Source organism: Lissotriton vulgaris, chromosome 6 (genome assembly GCF_964263255.1).
Source record: "Lissotriton vulgaris chromosome 6, aLisVul1.2, whole genome shotgun sequence".
NCBI lineage: Eukaryota > Metazoa > Chordata > Amphibia > Caudata > Salamandridae > Lissotriton > Lissotriton vulgaris.
In genome coordinates this window covers 944,472,706-944,494,378 of record NC_141694.1, presented here as the reverse complement: position 1 = coordinate 944,494,378, position 21,673 = coordinate 944,472,706, and the positions used below count along the sequence as shown (strand labels likewise).

The 21,673-nt window shown below is 46.3% G+C and overlaps 1 protein-coding gene across 2 annotated transcripts in view; it reads right to left on the bottom strand.

Annotated features, from left to right (window-relative positions):
* Positions 1-21,673, bottom strand: part of TPD52L1 (TPD52 like 1) — a 1,161,028-nt gene that overhangs the window by 97,395 nt on the left and 1,041,960 nt on the right. The window contains exon 6 of one of the 2 annotated variants that reach the window (XM_086925324.1): positions 6,763-6,801. The exons of the other annotated variant lie outside the window; for it this stretch is intronic. Within the exon in view, the coding sequence (XP_086781450.1) occupies positions 6,763-6,801 (39 nt within the window). The remainder of the gene's footprint in view (positions 1-6,762; positions 6,802-21,673) is intronic. 2 annotated transcript variants of the gene reach the window in all.

The window sequence follows — 21,673 nt, the reverse complement described above, 5'->3', positions numbered from 1 at the left end:
AGCCCGCCCCGGGGTATGCGTGCGTGCGTGTGTGTGTGTTACAATGTATGGGAGAGCCCGAGTGGCTTTCTACATCCCTCCTTCAATTTAGTTCTATTCTTGCAGCAGTCATGCGTTTCTTGATTCACGGAGATGTCCAGGCAAAGTCTCTCAGATGCTGGTTGGGTCTCGGGTTGGGCCGCAGATTGTAACGTTGGTTCCGGATACACGGCGTCCTCGCAACCCCAGCCGGGGTTGCCCCTGCATTCTCGCCGCTGAGGGCCGCCCCGGGTCGGGTGTTCTCAACAGTGAGATTTTGCGGTGTCATTCTGGGTGGACTCTCTCCTCTTTGTCTGGTTATGGGTGACCCTGGCACTGACCCTCCGAGATCTTGACCTCCATCATCTGCTGCCTCCGGACCTTCCTCGGTGTGGTGATCTCCAGTTGCCTCTCTTATTTTCTTAAAGCATGACACATTGCGGGTCACCACTTGTCCATTTCGCTTTGCAGTCACCATTGTTCCTTGGACGTTGTCCACGATCCACACCTCCGACTCGTAAGGCGTGCGGAATTTCCATCCTGGGTGGCGATCTTGCACTACAACTGTGTCCCCCTCCTTCAAAGTGGGCTCCTTGGCGTGACGACGCTCGCTCGCCTTCTGGTTGGTTTTTCGCCTCCGGGCTTGAATGGTTGCAGCATCTCTTTCTTCAGGCACCCAGGTGCTGTCTGTCGGGATGCTGTCACAGGGTGCTCTCTTGAATAACACATGGGCGGGAGCACATTTTGTAGTGCTGTGAGGCGTCTGTCGATAGGCTCCTAGAAATTGATCGAGGGCTATTTCCGGATCCTCCCCGCTGTCCACTGCTATCCTCAGTGCTCTGTTGAGTGTCCTCATCAGTCTTTCGACTTTCCCGTTTGCCTGGGGCCAGAGCGGGGTGATTTTCCTATGCTTGATCCGGAGGCTCTCGAGGTAGTTCTGAAATTCTCTCCCTTGGAAAGGAGGCCCATTGTCGGACTTGATTTCATCCGGGAGTCCCATGGTTGCGAAGACGCGACTCAATATTTTTTTGACTTGTGGAAATGCAGTCGAAGATATGACCTCCACTATCGGAAATTTTGAGAACGAATCGACAAGGACCAACATGTGTCTGCCATCGGGGAAGCTTCCAAAGTCTATGTTGAGGTGTGTCCAGGGCGTCTGGGGTGCATCCTCCGTGATCACTGGTGCCGGGGTCGGATCACTGCCCATGATTGTACAGGCATGGCAAGAGCGTATCATGGCGTCCACTTGGCTGTCCATGGCGGGGAACCATACTTTGCTCCTTAGACGGGCTTTTGTCTTGGCCATTCCCTGATGGCCTACGTGTGCCAGGGCTAGCGCTCTATGTTGGAGACCCTCAGGCATTACGATGAGGTGTCCTCTGAGGATGACTCCTTCATCGCCCACGCTCAGCTCACTACGGATTTGCCACAGTTTTTGTCGCACATGGCTCACCTCCAGTCGAAGGCTTGGCGCTCCATCAAGGAAATGGGCCCAGTGGTTTCCCTCCAGAGCCTGGCGAACTCTCATTAGTGTCTCGTCCGTGGCGGTTGCTTCCCCTATTTCCTTCAGTGTCATATTTTCTGGGCATGCGACCTGCGAGATCATGTGGACAAACTCCTCAGCTTCCACGCCTTCTTCTCGTGGTGGATACTGGCTGACGACATCGGGGTGGCGGGACAGGTAGTCAGCCGAGTTGTGTGCCCCAGGTCGGAACACGATCCTGAAGTTGTAACCCTGTAGCTGGACAGCCCAGCGTTCGATGCGTGGGGGTGCCAGCCTGGATGACCCTGCGAACAATGGCAGCAGCGGCTTGTGGTCCGTCACCACGGTGAACTCCTGCCCGCACAGGTAAAGATGGAAATGCTGACATGCCCATTTTATGGCAAGGGCTTCTCTTTCGATCTGGGCATACCTGGTCTCGGTGTCCGACAGCGCCTTGCTGACATATGCGACTGGTTTCCACTCTTCCGGTCTGTATTCTTGCAGGAGCACCGCCCCCAGGCCCACTGGGCTGGCATCGACGATCAGTTCTGTCCTGCGTCGGGGTTGGAAGTATGCCATTACGGTGTCGTTGAGGAGGCTGGCTTTGATGTTTTGAAATGCCTTATTGGCTTCTACTGTCCATTCCCACTTGTGGTCTACTCGTGTGAGGGCTCTGAGGGGTTCTGTAAGCGCGGCCAAATTGGGTATAAACCGACCACAGTAAGTGGCCATGCCTAGGAAACTGCGCACTTCGGTGGGGTTTCTTGGGGTGCTCGCTGCCTTGATCGCCTCTGCCTTTTTGGGATCCACTTTCAGACCTTCCCGCGTGAATGTGTAGCCAAAGAAGTCTATTGATTCTTGATAAAATGAGCATTTCGCCCGGTGCAAGGTTAGTCCGCTGTCCACGAGCCTTTGGAGGGTGGCCCTCAGGTGGGCGTGGTGTTCTTCGAGGGTTGCTGAGTAGACTAATATATCGTCACTGAGGTTGATTACTCCGCTCAGTCCGGATAGTACTTCCCGTATGGCGTTTTGGAACACCTCCGCAGCGGAGGAGACGCCAAAGCTTAATCGTTTGTAGCGTTGAAGTCCTACATGGGTCGAGAAGGTAGTAATATACCTGCTTGCTGGTTCCAACTCGAGCTGATGGTATCCCGAGTTGAGGTCTAGTTTTGAGAACCATTTCGCCCCATTCAGATTGGCCACTATATCATCCATGGTAGGAGTGATGTGTCGTTCTCGTTTAACGGCTGCATTTGGCAGCCTCATGTCCACACATAACCTGATCGCCCCAGGCTGTTTCGGCTTTGGTGCGACCACCAGCGGGGAAACTCAGGGTGTCGGGCCCGACACCTTTTCGATGATGCCAAGGTCTTCCAGTTTCCGGAGTTCCTCTTCGACTTGTGGCCTTAGGTTGAAGGGCACTCTCCTGTGCCGGAGCGCTACCGGCCGTACAGATGTGTCTATGTGCAGCTTGAACTTCCGTCCTTTGAGATTTCCGAGGCCCTGAAACAACTCTGGGAAATCTTTCAGCATGAGGTCTGCATGCGCCTGATGCACCTGATTGGCAAAGAACACCAGGCCAAGGTCTTCTGCCGTGTGGCAGCTCAGAAGGGTGCCTTTCTTCCCCTCGGTGATGTGAAACCGTGTTTCCGTGAAATACTCACCATTAACGACGGTCGTTTGGATCACCCCTCTTAGCGGTAGTGGTTCAGTGCCGCCATAGGTGTAGATCCTAGCAGTGGAAGGTGCCAGCGGGGGCTTGGGAGACATCTTCTCATATTGATCGGAAACCAGGACATTCACGGATGCCCCGTGTCTATCAGGGCTTTAATTTCGGTGCCTTCCACAGCTATGGAGCACATGGGCGGCGGTCTTCTCCTGGTGGACGCTCTGCTTACATAGGAGATAACATACACCTCATCGTCCTCATCGTCTTCATATCTAGGTCGTCTTTCCTGAGCCTGGTGGTCAGGAGGGGGCGGTTCGTGGTCGAGCGACAGCTGTCGGATGCGCTGCGTCACTGCCCTGGCTCTCCGGCCAGCTGGCTTGAACTTCCCTCCCCTACACACCGCGGCGAAGTGGTTCAACCGCCCGCACTTGAGGCACGTCTTTCCTTTCGCGCCACATGTGGCCGTTGCTGAATGGTCTTCACCACAGTACCCGCACTGATTTCCTCAGGAGGGGGCGCTTCGTGGGCGAGTGGCCGGGAAACTCCTCTGGATTGCGTCAACTCTCTCTTCCTTAATCGGCACCGTCCTCGCGGTAGCCGGGGCGATCACCGGTGTGCGTAGCGCTGCCTCCATCTCCTCCGCCCTTGCATCAGATAGCTCATGTGACCTGGCTAGGATCAGTATTTCATCTAGCGATATGCCCGGCTGGCGGAGAATGAGCTTTCTCAGCAATTTCGACTTGCAGCCCACTATGATTTGATCTCGGATTTCCTCCCGTGGGTTGGTGAATGGGCAGGTGCTCGCAAGCCGGCGTAGCCTGGCGTAGTACATATCAACAGACTCTGACTCTGTTTGCCAGGCTCGTTTGAATTAAAAATTTTCAAAGTCATTATTGAGTTGGGGATCAAAGTGCGCATTCAATGCCGCGAGCGCGGCGTCGTAGTCATGTTCGGGTCCCGTGTTAGGGAGTGACTCGAACAGCTCGTAAATCTCTGGCCCACCGTACAGGATGAGGAGCGACCTTTTCACAGTTCCATCCGTCTCCCTTGTACCTTTGAAATATAGGTTGAGCCTCCCAACCCACACCTTCCATCTTAGCGCCGCCGTTGCAGGGTCCACCGCCTTGCTAAACGGGGGAATGGGCGCTGCGCCAGAGTGTAAGTGAGTGGGTGTCACCAGCGTGGGGGCTCCGGCTTGGTTTTGGGCCTGGGGCGGTGGCGCGACTACCACTGGTGGGGGACGAAAAGGGTGCGACTGCTGGAGGTAGGTTCTGGCCTGCCCCATCTTGGCCCGCTCCTGGCGCTGTTACCGACATTGTTCAGTCCTCTTTTGGGCAGTTGATGTGAGGATTCTCACACAGCTCCTTGTTCCCTTCGGGGTGGTGGGTTTAATCGCACAGCTGCTTGGCTTTACCAGTGGTTTTTTTTCCCTCACTCTCCCTGTTCTTCCGCAGGTGGGGATCGTGTTCCCTTCCTTTTCTGGGCCGTGCGTGTACAGGACGGGGCCCTGGCGCTATCCAGTTAACTGGCTGTGTTAGAGAAGGAGCCGTTTGGCTTTGCCTGTGCTTTTTTTTTTTTTTTATTCCTCGCCTTCTAATTCCCTCTCCGGGCCGTGTGCGCTGGGGGCAGGGCCGGGGGTGTGGCACGGGCGTCCGTGTGTGTCTGCTGCGCTCGCAGCTGAGGCGAAGGCTGGGGGCTGGAATTGGGCCTCGCTGATATCACGTGGTGCTGCCGCGCGAGTCGCGCGGAACTCTTCTCCCGGGAGGCACTCCACTTCGGCGCTGCCTGAGGGAGGAGGGAAGGACACGCTGGGTGTCGCGCTGGCGGGCAGTGGCAGACTCACCCGCAATTTTTGAATGGATGCACCCTTGCTCCCCAACGAGTCCCGCCGGCTGAAGGCGCTCCCTCCGGGGAGGTGCGTGGGCGGGCCTCGGGAATCGAGACAGGATGGCAGCACACGCGGGTGGGCTCCGCGGCAGTATGCAGGCACACAGCGGCGCCCCCGACAGAGGCAGCCCGGCACGCTTTCAGGTAGGCCGGCTTTGTCGCCAATGTGGCGTGTGCGGTCTAGGCCCAACACGTGGGTGAGGGGCTCACAATAAGGGAAACGGAGTCAGCAATGTACTTAGCCGGAAAGACCCCGAGCGGTCTTCCGCATTGTTTATTTATACCCCGGTGCGAGCCCGCCCCGGGGTATGCGTGCGTGCGTGTGTGTGTGTTACAATGTATGGGAGAGCCCGAGTGGCTCTCTACAAGCTGTAGGTCGACATTACAAGAAAGTGCCGCCGCGCAGCACCGCAAGCCCTTTCAATGCGCCACGCTGCGGCACAGAGCACAGGAATGCGACATATCTACAATGATATGTCGCATTCCTGTGCTTTTCCCTGCGCTGGTGCAGAAACAGCTGCCATGCGACGGCGCAGGCACCCTTGTGCAAGGATGCCTGCGCCATGGGGAGATTGCTTTTGTGCAGAAAGGGGCCCCTTCCTGCACAGAAGCAATCACTGCAGGCATTTTCCTCTTTCAATGCGTGCTGTAGAATGCAGCATGCATTGAAAGAGGAAAAAAACCGAGGAGAAATGAAAACATTTCTCCTCGTTTCGCTTGGCTACGCCACTCCTATGGTGACGCAGCAACCTGACACATTTCCAGGTTTACGATTTCATGTAAATCTGGAAATGCCTCAGTGGACATGGGTGTTACGTGGGAACACCCACAGCAACATCCATGTCCCGCCCCGAACACGCAAAGTGTTGCATGAACAGGGGTGATATTTACAAGCACAGGTTAAGTCACTCAGGGTGACTTTACCTGTGCTTGTAAATATCCCTTAGCAGGCTGCGCCACCAGTGCGTCACGCAACTCGATGCACCGGCGGCGCATGGGGCTTGTAAATCTGCCCCAGTGTGTGTGAAGGATACTAAACATTTCCGCATGAGGGTACGACAGGATGGCGAAAGGCTGCCCCCGCCTCTTGCCCCCACACCGAGCCGCTTGCCAGTAAACCTATAAAGTGTTTCTTTGCGTCACTTCCAAAACAGCCGATTCCTGGTTGACTGTGTTTCTTCCGCTCAATTAGAGATTAAGCACATCCTCCACCGCTAGTACAAATTTATTAAGGGAATAAATTCATGTGTGGGAAAAAATGGGTGGCTGTGCTAGAATTATAAAAACGAGCGATACAAAGAGAAAAGCAAAAGCCAGTATATTATGAATTCCGAGAAAGGCTCCCGCTCTAATTACAAGTGGGCGGAGCTAACCTGTCAAAATACACATCTCCGCTGAGCGCGCGCTCTCCAGCAACGTCATCCTTTTTTTCAGTTTCTATTTTTGTCTTATTTTAATTTCCATTATGCAGAGGGTGGATGCATACAATTGCTTAATCTTACGTATTGCCCAAAGCTAAACGTAAATACACGTGGCCACTGAAGAGGAAAATAGGAAGGTTAATTCAATCTATTTAAAGCTTTTTTCTTCACATTAGCATTTCCTCATTTATGGAGTAAACACGAGAGTCCAGTCAACATCCTGAAATAAATGCGTGTTTCTGTTTTGTGAAAATCAGGAAGCAGGGTAGCATTGTCATTACCTCATAGCCGGCATGCTCATGGAATGGCGGATGGAATACCTTCCGTATGTAAGCAGGGTAAAAAAAGCAGAGAGAGAGAGAGCAATGAACATCAAACGATCCATAGCAGCAACAGAAAGACACATGAAATCGAGGAAAGGAGCTACATTGTTTGCGCATCGCATGTGAAAATTGACGACTTGATCAAAGAAGTGAGCTCTCAGTTACTCACCTCCAAACTATGTTATTTAATTCCAGTATAACGAATCTAGATGAAGATTGGAAGTTCGTGTCCTTTGAGAAAATTGTTCTTTATCTCCAAGTCTGCCCAGGGAAATCATTTCACCTCCCCCACAATCACACCCCTACCATTAAAAGGCAGCACGCACAAGATTTTCTATGTTGCCATTGTTTGTCAAATCAGTGTTTTTGGCTTCTCACATTGTCGCAGGCAGTGGGCCTCATTCAACCCAAGGGCTATGAATATCAGAATGGTACAGGTGTGTCTGGTGCCCCTAACAACATTCAACAGGGGCTCCAATGTTTTTCATTACACTCCCGTCAATTACTGTTTGGGCAGAATGGCAGTAGGCTCCAAGACGCAGTTTGTTGGACAGGAATCACCTTGTGCTGTAGGGTAGGGTGACCAGACCAGATTTTGAGAAGCCCAAAAGCATGATTGTCCAGACAGCGAAGTATGACTAAAGGCTCACAATGATTTATCTATCTATCTATCTATCTATCTATCTATCTATCTATCTATCTATCTATCTATCTATCTATCTATCTATCTATCTATCTATCTATCTAGCTATCTATCTATCCACTCACATTTTACACAACATTAGCTATAGCAGGTCCTCCTCCCATGTGCCACCTGGCCTCCTCAGCCACCCCACTCTGTCTCCCCTTTGCTGTGGCATGTATCTGACTTCCTGCACTTCCTCAGAGAAAAAGATAAAGGGGCATATTACCAACAACTAGCAATAATTATCGCTATGTTGGTTTAGCGGCGATATTTTTATCGCTGAGCTGCGGCGATTTTTATCGCTTAGCAACCTTGCTATTATCAAGGTATATCTCCTAAACGATAAAAATCGGCCGAAATGCATGAATATCGCTGAAAAGTCAGCGATATTCATGCATTACCGAGCTAATGCTCTTAGCCATGTTATCCACCTACCATTGGATAACATGGCTAAGAACTGCTCAGGGGCAGGTGTTAGCTTTTGGAGATAGGAGATAGCGATGTTAGCGACTGTTTCCAGTCGCTAACATCTTGGCACGCCCACTTTGCATGTCATTAGTGATAAATATCACTGACATGCAAAGCGGGGCCCAAGATGGTCGCTATCTCCTACTGGCTGTCGCTAACTGGTGTTAGCGACAGCTAGGTAATAGGGAGATCATTTTATCTCCGCTTTCTTGGCTTTTAAAGCCAAAAAAGCGGAGATAAACCCCCTTGATAATATGCCCCAAAATACTTAAGTTGTTTTAGACGTTAGAAGTGCCAGTTGCAACCAAAAGCCATGTTTAAATTCTGTTTTGCAAGATAACTTAACCTTCGTTTAAAAAACCGAGACATGTTTTTTAATATTGACAAAAGCATCAAGACACTGACAGTCGTCTGAAAACTCGGCCTGTTTGGGAAATCTGGGATGTCTGCTCACCCTATGTAAGGACTCTACATAGAATGCTACCAGTGGCACCTTGGAGCACTAGAAACCAGTCTAAATGTGTTTAAATTGTTCAGCTGGTTGGCGGCAGCACTAATTTTGTGGGTCGGACAAAAGAGAAAGGCAGGAGGAAAAGAAACACACGAACAACTGACGTAGGAAAAAGCATGGATCAAAAACAAGCTATTTAAACGTCCATTGATTCACATAATTCCAACCCCAGTAAACATCTTCTCTTTGTTCTTCATTTATACCACAATATTCTCTTTTCATGAGCAATTTGTAGAATTGTAATAGTTGCAACAAACTCATCCTATGCAGTTACAGCAGGCACACATTCACGGCAATCCCGCATTTTCAATGCTTGAACTGATTCACTTGGAGATTCATAATACTTTTTAATACCCACCGTGCTTGCAAGACAGCACTGACAATCTTTTTTCTTCAGTTTGAATCCATATTTTCACTTTGATAACAATATTTGTAATATATTTTTTAGGAGATTCTCACAGTATTAGAATCATGTTTTTCTCTCTGGAAGGCGATGCGTTAGGTTTAAGTCCTCACTTCAGATCCAACCATCAGCTGTTCCATGAGTTTGTAGCTTGACCAGGATTGCAAGAGCCTTTGCAAAGGGCAGGAAGGAAGACTTTGAGTAAATGGGATGACTGCAGCTAGAAACAAATGGAGAGATGTGTCCATCCAGAAGAGAGCCACAGAGTACATCTGAAGCTTGTTGTGGTGCCCAATGGCTCCAGCGAATTTTTGCTAGCCACATGACTGTGCTTCATGCCATTTATCTCATTTTGTTTCAATGTAATTAGACACAAGAAAACACTAACACTGATCGTCATCTCTGTAGTGAGTGACATCATCTTTCATCTTCAACAGACAGACAAACATGAAGTTTTAATTAAGAACTTCAATATTTATATTTTGGCAAGAAGGCAACATGCCTCATTGGAAAGTTGATCCTGTCACTTCCCATTTGAAATGATTGAAATTAATACAAGCTACCCTTGTCTTGTTTCCTGTAAAACAACATAAATTGAGTCTACCTAGAGATCCACGCTTCCTACTCCAAAAACTGCAAAATGTCCAAAACACCACAGGAAGGCAAACCCTATTCCGTTGTGTACATGACCATGCACGATTAGTCCCCACACAGTGGAATTACTCATTTGCACTCAGTTTCATGATGCCATGATCTGCATTGTAAATGCAACAGTTGGTATTGAACAAAATAACCATGTCAGTTTTCACAATCCTGAATAACGTAAAGGGCCATAATAACACCTATATCCACATTGGCACAGTATATAAAGCAACAGTATAATTGGGTTCATTTCCACAATGCCAAAGATTGTACCACACCATAGTTATGTCAAAACGACCCCATAAGTAAAGCACCCCAACCAGGCAAGATTTTTCTCAGTATCATGAGAATCACAGCTAGACCAGTTTCAAGCTAGTACCCGTTTGTAAAGCACCATAACCAGTTAGGTATCTGCATTGACTGCAAATTAATTACAATGTTTCCATTTGTAAAGCACTATACCTTGTCCATTGTTGGCCCAGTGTTTATTTAGCTGCAGTGGCAATCCTAGACTGTCTGTTTTGCTTTCCATGTCCTGGCGCACCAGCAACAACATTAGCACCAGCACAAGCACCACCAGCACTAGCACCAGCACCACCACAACCATCACCACCACTTTCTGTTTTCCTAATAACTTTGGCACCATTCAATGAAAATACATCAAACTTTACAAAAAAGTAATCAATCGTGCCATTCAAGATGGCATCAGTGATGTCATAAATAATTGAGATATAAATACATCTATATATATATATATATATATATATATATATAGATGTATATATATATATAGATGTATATATATATATATATATATATATATATATATATATATATATATATATATATATATATATATATATATATATATATATTCACTGAAAAACCAAAGACACACATTCACTGGATGGAGTCATCAGTGATGTCATGAGTGATGTCACTGACCATGTCATGAGTGATGTAATATGTGACGTCATCAGCAGTGCATTGCAGGCGCGCAAGTTATAGTGAGTCCAACTAACTATAACGTGGGAATTTCAATGGTTTTATGTCAGTAAAATTTCCAGGTAACTATAACTGGTGTGAAACCTATGTTTTTTTCAGTGAATTTAATAGGTTTTTTAAATGCTAATTCCTAACTATAACTGGTGTGAAACCTATGGTTTTTTCAGTGAATTTCATAGGTTTTTTAAATGCTAATTCCTTTCTATATCTAGTTTCTAACCTATGTTTTTTTTTACAATTTGCTGTTTTGTGTAAGTATTAATTTTTGAGTTTTTTTTATATCATTTTTTCCTGGGGCGCTCTAGGTGCGCGCTCCGGTAAGCTCTCCGGTAAGCTTTCCGGTAAGCTCACCGGTAAGCTCACCGGAAAGCGCACCCAGAGCGCTACTTTGGTTCGTGAAAAAAAATATGAATGAAAAGTTAATAATAATGCAAAACATTTCATACCATACAAATAAAATCAGTTTTTTTTTATAAGGAAAATGATTATGCATTTCCGTAAAAGTATGATGACGTCACTTCGGCGCGCCACGTATGCGCCCCGGAAGCGCCTACGTTCGCGCCGCGTGTGCGCACCCGGAAGCGCTCCGGTGCGCGTAGCGTAAGCGCGTCGGGTCATGTGACCTTAAAATAACACTTTTCATTGGTTGCTAACAGTTTTTTTTACAAAGAATGAAATCCCCACCCATTTCCTTCACTTCTTCTTTCACTTTTGTGACTGCAAGACCTGCCTTTTTGCTCCTGGATATTTCAAGGTTTTACAATGGCTGCCAGACAATCCATCAGTGAGGATGAACCAGAATTCATCAATGAAGAGCCTCCTCAACGAAAAGTTAAGGAACATTTGGAAATTTTTTAAAATCCCACCTGGCCAAAAAAAGGTGAATGCTCCAAAAGTGGAGTGCAGGATCTGCAAAGAAGAGCTGTCACGGGGTAACCCCTTAAAAAAGTACTCATTTGGGAACTTCACAATGATCCGGCATGTGGAGAGGAAGCACCCCCAGAATTTTGCCCGGGAAAGTGTCAGGGCTCTGGCACAAGAGGTTCCCAGTGATGGGGCCTCTACATCCACCGGAGGAGCAACTTCTTCTGGGAGGGGGCAATCGCAGGAGCAGGTGCCAAACATTCAACCTGCATTTAACCATGGTGTCCTCAGATGCAGATACTGCAATCAACTCCTCACCTATGGGGAGCAAAGTGTCCAGCTCATGGTTCGAGCATTGGAGAACCATCGCTGCCCTTCCCACCCCTAATTTTTTTTGTTTTTTTTGCTCCTGTTGAGCAGTTTCCATTCCCTCTTTTTGTTCCTGTTTAGAAAAAAGAAGAAACCAAAAGTTCTTTTCAGAACTACCTCCAATTCTCATCAAAGAGCTATATTCTTAAAAAAAGAAAAAAGAGTAAGTGAAATAGAGTGCATTAATAATGGAAAGGAGAATGAGTAAGAAAGAACAGAAAGGTATGAGAGGAGAAAGGAAGTGAAGTAGGAGGACTGAAAGAAGGTGAGTGTTAGGAAAGAAAGTAAGGAGAAGAAGAGTGAATATGGGGAATGTTGGTATTCAAAGAAAATGTTGAAAAGGAACAGGGGTGTGGAAGGATAAAAAAAGATGCATTGCTGGAGTTGAAGGCAGAAGGCCTCATTTATGAAGCCATGCGTCACTTTAACGCCACCAAAGCATCACTTTTCGTGACGCAACAGTCCAATAAAAAATGCACCTTATTTATTCATATTTACAAAGTGGCGTTTCTAGGTAAATACGTCACTTTGTAAACCCCTGTGCCACATTATTCCTACGTCAGGTGTAATGTAAGCAAAAGGGACGTATTGACGCAAGAAAGGGTCGTAGAGGTGACACAGTGAATAAACTGGAGGCCTCATTTCTGAAAAGTGACGCATCGCTACGTGAAAACAGCGATGCGTCACTTTTCTGTGCGCACTCCTTATGACATTCCAGATGTGTCATATTTAATGTATGACGAATCAACTCGCAAGGAGTTACAGATACGTCAGTATTTCTGACGTACCTGTAAACACAAAATTGACGCACTACTGGAGTGCGTCACAAAAGTGACGCAACTCCAGTAATGCGTCCTTTCACATGGGGAAAGCAACATTTGAAAGGTCTTGCGTCAGTCTTACACCTGCTGTGAGGCAGGCGCAAGATTTTGACGCAACAGCATCCTAAAAGTGACGCAGTGAAATCTCATAGATTTCACTGCGTCGCTATTACGAAGCTTTTTGCGGGGGAACGCCCCCTCTGCATACATTATACCTGACGCAGGTATAATGTGGCGCAGGGTTTAAAAAAGTGACCCATCTACCTAGATGCGTCACTTTTTAAATAAAGCGTAACAATGCGCATTTTTTTACACCGCTGGTGCGTCACAAAAAGTGACGCACAGGCGGCGCAAAACTGGCGGCGCAAGGCACCTTATTTATTCATATTTACAAAGTGGCGTTTCTAGGTAAATACGTCACTTTGTAAACCCCTGTGCCACATTATTCCTACGTCAGGTGTAATGTATGCAAAAGGGACGTATTGACGCAAGAAATGGTCGTAGAGGTGACACAGTGAATAAACTGGAGGCCTCATTTCTGAAAAGTGACGCATCGCTACGTGAAAACAGCGATGCGTCACTTTTCTGTGCGCACTCCTTATGACATTCCAGATGTGTCATATTTAATGTATGACGAATCAACTCGCAAGGAGTTACAGATACGTCAGTATTTCTGACGTACCTGTAAACACAAAATTGACGCATTACTGGAGTGCGTCACAAAAGTGACGCAACTCCAGTAATGCGTCCTTTCACATGGGGAAAGCAACATGTGAAAGGTCTTGCGTCAGTCTTACACCTGCTGTGAGGCAGGCGCAAGATTTTGACGCAACAGCATCCTAAAAGTGACGCAGTGAAATCTCATAGATTTCACTGCGTCGCTATTACGAAGCTTTTTGCGGGGGAACGCCCCCTCTGCATACATTATACCTGACGCAGGTATAATGTGGCGCAGGGTTTAAAAAAGTGACCCATCTACCTAGATGCGTCACTTTTTAAATAAAGCGTAACGATGCACATTTTTTTACACCGCTGGTGCGTCACAAAAAGTGACGCACAGGGCGGCGCAAAATTGGCGGCGCAAGGCCTTCATAAATATGGTCCTGGATTTTCCCCGTGCTTCGCTCCCTGGTGCGCTTTCCTGTGCGCTCCCCGGTGCGCGTACCGGGCGCTCCCCCCGCGCAAATCGGAAAAAAATATTTTTTTTAAATGCCCCGCGGTACCCTATTTTAGCCCCCACATTAAACCTAAGGGGTCAGGAGGGGGTCTACCCTGCCCCCTTATGGTCAATTCCCCCCTTTGTTTTGGCCACCTCTTGTGTCTCGATTTTACCGAGACACAAGATGGCGGCCGCTCCAGACTGTTTAGAATGTTTACAGACACCCAAGAGCCAATCAGCTTTCTGCGCGCAAGTCGCGTGGCGCACCCGGTGCGCTCCCCGGTGCACGTACCGGGGCGCGCCTATAGATATATATATTTTTTGGAACCTAAATTACTCAAAATCCACTGCAGCACATATCTTGAGACATAGCAAAGGCACATCGGGCTACTAGTCCCTACAATTTTGCCAAGTTTGGTATAAATCCATTCAGCCGTTCGAGCTAAAAGTGAAATCGACCGCCCTATGGAAATTAACATGGGGAAAACGCGTTTTGGGACCCCCCTTTTATTTCAGACCCCACTTGACGAATCCCCCCAAACTTTCAGGGAAGGACCGGGGTGCCGCGAGGCCATTTTGAGGAAATTTTCAGGCAGGTTTGTCAACCGAAGCCAAAGTTATTCCAAATAGAATTTTGAGATTTAACATTGAAAAAAAATCCTAACTATAACTACCTACTGGCGACCGCCAGTAGGTAATATATATATATATATATATATATATATATATATATATATATATATATATATATATATATATATATATATATATATATATATATTCACTAAGAAAAAATAGAGTTTAAAGAGATCTTATAGTCAGTAGTCAGGTGAAAATGTCAGTTAAAACATCCTGTTTCAAGTTCCCAAAACCATTAAAATTCACCAGTTATACTTGTCGCTAGTCCGTATAATTGTGTACTAAAATAACTATAACATGTGGCCAGGACCTGCGGCCAGCCCCAATGCAGGCAGCCAGTCCCCCACAGCATGCATGATGTAGCTGTGTGGTGTATGGAGTTCGCCATGGTGCCTGGTAGTAAAACTCCGACAAGGCCAGACCCTGCCCCCAACTCCGTGCGCAGCAGGGGGCCGGTCACAAGGCCTAGCGCCGAACCCCAGGCGTGCATGGCTGACTATGTGATGTTACAATAAAAGGGTATAATTTTATGAAAGGCAGATCTGCTGATTTTTTCAAAGGATCAGAACATCAACATTAAATAAGTGAGCTTATAGGCTTTATGATGGGGTCAACATATCAACATATATAAAGCAGACCTACTGTCTTTGTCCAAAAATCATTCATAAATATAATTAAAGGTTTATTTAATTAATTCACACCATGCAATGTTTAAACAAGTGCTTGTCCTAAAATGTTTAAATAAACATCTATTAAAAAAAGCATCACCATATGTTTGAGTATTTCTTCTAACATTTTTCAACCTACAACATGCAGCCATAAAAACAACCACAAGAGGGTCCTGCACTCCAGCTGAAGAGCATAGAGCTCCAGTTAGGAGTGCTTTAAAACACTCTGGTAACCTCTCCTGGGGTCATAGATTTAATGACCCAGGAGACAAACTGTTTTTATTTTTTTAAGGTTGCTGCGATTGGTGCACATCCTGCACCTCATTTAAACTTACTTTCTTTGGGATGTCCCTGTGCCTGCCCAGGACACTCACATGTTTAATTTTTGTTGGGGCTACGGGGGAAGCAATAGGGTCCCCACAACTCCACCAGCTCCTGTAATCCTCCCCATAGGCGCGTAGGAGCCAGAAACCCTTTTTAAAACACATTTTTAATACAGATTTAATTTAAGATACAGCAAACTGCTTGTGCCTGCCAGGTGTGCCCAGAATCGATGCAGGACAGCATTTAACCGGAACATGTGCAGTCAGAGCCATGCTCCAACTCCAAGCCATACACGGCCACAGAAGCAATCAAAAGCCCTGCAAAGGAGCATTTTCAAAACGCCTGCCTAAACTGCAATTGAGGAAGTCGACAGAGACGCTATACTGCTCTCCGAAGACAGAGCCTATAGCCTATAATAACTATCACAACAACGAGGTACCGGAAACAGAGAACTTACTCACCATGAAGGACAACTGAAGCATACTGCAACGCATGCCTCTCTGGCAATTTCTGGTTGTGGAATAGGTCAGTGGGTGCCAGCCTATACTTGGATGCCTGATAGGCATTTGCCAACGCAATGTCGGCAGAAAGGAGGGCGAAATACAGTGAAACCACCTCTGCCTTTTGACACTTCTAAAAAGCAAAACATTGGCGCCAGGTGTGCTGAAAGAATCGAAACCTTCGATGACTTCAAAGATGCACTAGAGGAAGAAGATGATAATAACATCCTCAAATATTCTTTTAAAAACCTTGCAGGTGATGGAGTGAAAAAAGTGCTTTAGAAAATCTCACAGACTGATGTAAAATTATACCAAAAGGTAAAAGAAGCATGGAAGGCCAAGTTCAATACAATGTTGAATGCCTACTATGGAAGATATATCTTCAACTAAGCATGACATCAGGTTGGTAAAACAATGGACAAGTTTGTTGAAAGATTTTAAGCACTCCTTAAACACTGTGAGTTCTGTGACAGCACCTCAGAGTCATTGATGGCTGCCTTTCAGTTTCATTTAGAAGGCGCATGCTGAAAGAAACACACAGTCTAGCGAAAATGCTGATGGCTGCAAGAGCAGAAGTACGAGCAGACTGACAAGCTGCTGACATGGAAACAGAAAAAGCGTACAATGATTTTGCATTGACAGTGAAAAGCAAGCATAAGCAAGCAAAATACACGTAGGGTAGTCTTGAAGGAAAACAAAGCTGAGCTTCCGATGTGGATTTTCGTTTCCCCATGAAGGTAAATGTCCAGTCATAGGGCAAGTCTGCAACGGTTGTGGGAAAGAAAACCATTTCATAACTGTGCTGGGCTAAAGAAAAATAAGTGCATCACAATGACAAGAATAGATGGACCCGAGAGCATTCCAGAAGCCTTCTCGCCACGTCCCTAAAACCAAAAATCCACATCAGCTACATCAAGTACAAACTAGGCAAAATCCATCATTCTCAAGCTCATCTTACAAAGGTTCTTCAACGTCACTATTGAGTACCAGCGAAGAAGATGGTTGTGCTCTAATGAGATCTACCAAAGGAAGGTGTGTACATGTAGGATTAGCTGCCTGTAAAGAAGATCACAGTTCCAAGGAAGCTCACCAAAACAAAGCGACAAATTTCATTTGGACACTGACGCAAAATCACATTAAAAGTGAATGATCACCCAGTAATTTTGATCACAGACAGTGGGGCATTGATTAATATCATGCCAATGGAAAGGTTTACCACCCTGTCCCTTGTGCCTCACCTCACTCGGCTAGGCATGAACCTGGGCCACTTCTGAGCCATTGCAAAGCCAAGGGTCGCTCACCCCAATAATGTACCTCAAAAAGACATTGGTGCAAGCCACCATTCATGTTCGACAAATTTGCTTAGTTTTGCCACTGCTGCTGACATGGAGTTGATAGCCCTCAACTACAATCTCTGTGCTCAGTCTGAGATCATAGATCATGAGACTGTTGTCATCATTGTTCCATAGCCGGGAAAAACTTCAGGAAATGAAAGTACAGCTTCATATCTACGAAGACTTTTGCCATGTTGCTCAGCGTCCGGTTCAGAACGCATACTCACCATCAGGATTTGGTGTAAGCGTACTTACAAAAGGGTCAGACCACATAGGGATTGTATTTATACTGGTGCCTCCAGGCAAGCCACAATTTCAGGACAATTCACTATTGCATATTTTAAGGTTGGAAGATACTTGCTTGATGAAAATGTTGAGTATTTAAATGTTATTTATGATAAATAGACCAGCCAGGTTGGAAGAACTACTGCCGGAGAGGTGACTGAATTTAGAACTTAAAGAGCCAGACAGCCATGAAGAAGTCGAGGGGTAACACCCTTACGACTAAACATTTGTTTCCTGGGCATTTTTTGATTAAAGGCAAAGAAAAGACAAAAGAAGACTTTACTTTTAAGTTTTTTGTGTGCAACTTATGTGTGTGGAACATTCATTGAAGATTGGAGTGTGTGCAAGGGATTAGAATTCATAACTTGATTGGCCTTGGGGTCCAGTGTTTGGAGGGTCCAGGGTGTTTTCCCTCACCCTTTGCAACGCAGTGATAAACAAGAAGTGAAGACCAACTCAAACTCATTAGGCGCCAATCCTCCTAGTCAATGACATCCCCATAGCGCCAATGGTCACTGTAGAGTTGCTTTTCATCTACAAGAAGCTGTAGAGAAAGACTCAGAATAACTCTTAAAACATTACATCATCAAACGTTCCATAGGCTACACGCCATGAGTTTTGCCTTTAATAGTAGTTCCAAAAAAGGACAGTAGGGGAGCAGTGTGCATTTGCGTTGCTATTAAGCATGGGCTGAAAATTCGTTCCGCTCGCGGAATCTGCGGATTTTCCGTGATTTCGCGATCCGCGAATCTCACGAAATCGCGATAAAATCCGCGATTTAGCGGGACGAATTTTCAGCCAAGCACTTACAGGGTTACAGCAGCAGTTGCAAAAGTTGAAGCAAATTTTTTGTAACCTTTTACAAAAGGGCTACAAAGAAATTAACTTCAACTTGGGCACCTGCTGCTGTACGCCTGTAAGTGCTTCCTGGCGCCTCGTTGCCTACTTGCAACTATTCTCTGACCCTGCTCTGACCATTGAAGCAGGGTCAGAGAATAGTTACAAGTAGGCAATGAGGCGCCTGTCACGAAAATTAAACCTCAACAGGAAGCACTGACAGATATAAAAACAAGCATTTGCAATGCAATAGTTCTCGCATTAGGAAAGTTTGAGGTATTGGTCTTGTAAATGACAATTTTTTTATTTATGTGTTGGTTTTGAAAATAGCTAAATTAATAGCTTTTTCATTTACAATGCCAATAGTTATAACTTTTGCAAATTTGACACCTATAGCATTTGTAATGCAACATGTTTTGTATTTACGTGACTTAGATGTATTTATATTACAAATTACAATGGCTTTTAATTTTTTTAAATAATTAATACTTAAATAAAAGTGATTTTAATTTATAATGGCAATAGCTTAAACTTTTGTAAATAACTTTTGTGAAGATTATGTTCAGTCTATTTTATTGTGACGAAAATCCAAGAACAGAAGTGAAATATTAACATCTTTTTGTGACATTTGTAATAAAGCTTGAAACATAGAGAGAACATATTTGAACTAGTTGTTTTTGAATGGTTGCGCAGATTGATGCTGGGGTGGCGCAGAGTGGTGCTGTGGTGGTGCTGAGTGGTGCTGTGGTGATGCTGAGTGGTGCTGTGGTGGTGCTGGGTGATACTGGGATGGTGCTGAGTGATGCTGGGGTGGTGCTGAGTGGTGCTGTGGTGGTGCGGAGTGATGCTGTGGTGGTGCTGAGTGATGCTGTGGTGGTGCTGAGTGGTGCTGTGGTGGTGCTGAGGGATAATGTGGTGGGGCTGAGTGATGCTGTGGTGGCGCTGAGTGGTGCTGTGGTGGTGCTGAGTGGTGCTGTGGTGGTGCTGAGTGATGCTGTGGTGGTGCTGAGTGATGCTGTGGTGGTGCTGAGTGGTGCTGTGGTGGTGCTGAGTGATAATGTAGTGGCGCTGAGTGATGCTGTGGTGGTGCTGAGTGATGCTGTGGTAGCGCTGAGTGATGCTGTGGTGGCGCTGAGTGGTGCTGTGGTGGTGCTGAGTGGTGCTGTGGTAGTGCTGAGTGATGCTGTTGTGGTGCTGAGTGATGCTGTGGTGGTGCTGAGTATTGTATTGTATTGTAATTGCATTTATATAGCGCTTACTACCCCTGACGAGGCGTCGAAGCGCTTTTTCGGCAGGTAGCACGCTACTCCGGGACCCACAGAGGATTAGTTTTGAATTAGTATAGTGAAACATGCAAGTACATTTTAAGTGGTGGATATGTTAGTCAGTTATTTGGATTTGGAATGATAGCAGAAGGATAGAGTAGGACAAAGGTTAGTATTTATTTATCGCTCGCTTGTTGACGCATGCTATTCAGGGAGCCTATAAAGGATTAGTGGTGAATTAATATGGTGAAATATGAGGTAATTTCAGTGGTGGATATTAGTGTGTTACTTGGCGTGAGAAGGATAGAGGATGGATAAAAGGGAAGAAAGATTTGCATTCATATAGCACTTGTTACCCCTGATGGGTGTTGTAGCGCTTTTTTGGTGAGTAGCACGCCACTCCGGAACCCATAAAGGATTAGTGTTGAAAATTAGTATAGTATGAATATGAAGTAATTTGAGTAGTAGATATGTTATTCAGTTATTTGGGCAGTATATTAGTATAGTTGAATATGGAACATGGAATTTGAGAAGTGAACATGTTAGTCTGTTAATTTTGATAGAAAAAGGATAGTGGAGGGATAAAAGAGTGAAGGATTTTTTTTTTTAAGAGAAAAAGGGCAGCATTTCAGGCCCTAGTCCCGACCAGTCTCGAACAGGCCCAAACAGGCAACTACCCTTGTCCTCTCCACCCTTAGCCTTGACGCCCGGGCTGAGACGCCCTAAGCCTGGCCCTTTTTGTAGCCCTAATAATCAGGTGACCCCTTCAGCCAATGGGAACCCTAGCCCTAACACTATCCAATCACAACACTAGCCCTAACAGCCATAGGTACAAGTAGCCCTAGTCCCTATTTCCAATAGAGAGCCTAACCCTACTCTTAGTCCCACAACTGGTCCAAAAACCAATCACACCAGAAGCACTAAATCGCTACTTCCAATTAAAGGTCTAACCGTAGCCCTAGTCCCACCCTACTCCCAACAACCAATAACATAGGAAGCCCTAGTCCCTACTTCCTATAGAAATCCGAACCCTAGCCCTAGTCCCAACCCTGCAATGATTGAACCACAGACCGAGAAACCAATCAGAACCCTCAAATACCCAGCCAATGAGGACATTAACCCTAACCCAATAGAAACACCAGATACCACCACCAATCAGTGTACACATGTGCCAACCATCAGTACACTATATAAGGTCCCAGCAACCTCAGACAAGGTTTGCTGGTCAGGGAGTTGGAAGCTGCTTGCTCCTGTTCAGAATCTCCTAGGAGACAGACAGGCTCAATCCACAACTTTGGACTTCAGCAGGTAAAGGCTTCACTAACTCGAAATCTAACAATACTGTTTGAATAAAGCTTTACTCCCCCTGCTGGCCAAAAAACGAAGTGCACAGGCCCCAGTAAATATAGTTTCAACAGCTCACAGAAGCACCCTCTGATGTAGAAAATCCCTGGTGCTGGGGGAGGGGGGGGGGCAGGGGGGCTGGCCTCACTGGCTTGTGAACACAAAATGGTGGCTGGGGCTGCACTGTTTCAGCACACAGGCCTAAGCACAGAGCAAAGGAGAAATTTGGAGGGAAAACAGATTTGTCACCAAGGAATGAGAGGGACAAACTACAGAAATTGGACTGCAAATCCCACAATTCAACACACTAAATGAAGGCAATCATGGGCAGGGAAAACCACACATTTAAAACACAACACAGGTGATAAAATATGCAATTACAGGCAGGCTAAAACTACAATTTTTAACTGTAACAACCACAGGCATAGACAGTAAACACAGAAAGTGAAAATCGTTTTTTAAATAACTTTTTGTCTTGGGAAGAGACAGCACTAGTCTGTCTCCTTACCACTTCCTGGACTCTGCTCAAAGCAATCTGGGGCACATGTGGGCTGCAACTCACAAGATGGAGGAGACTGATTTGGGGTTCACCCAGCAAGGCCTTCAGGGGCCTAGGCAGGTGTGAGAGGAAGGCACAGGCTTGCCTGGTAGCTGAATAGCCAATGGTCTGCTGGCCTGGGGGCGGGGTCTGGGCAGCTGCTTGCTCCTGTTCAGAATCTCCTAGGAGACAGACAGGCTCAATCCAC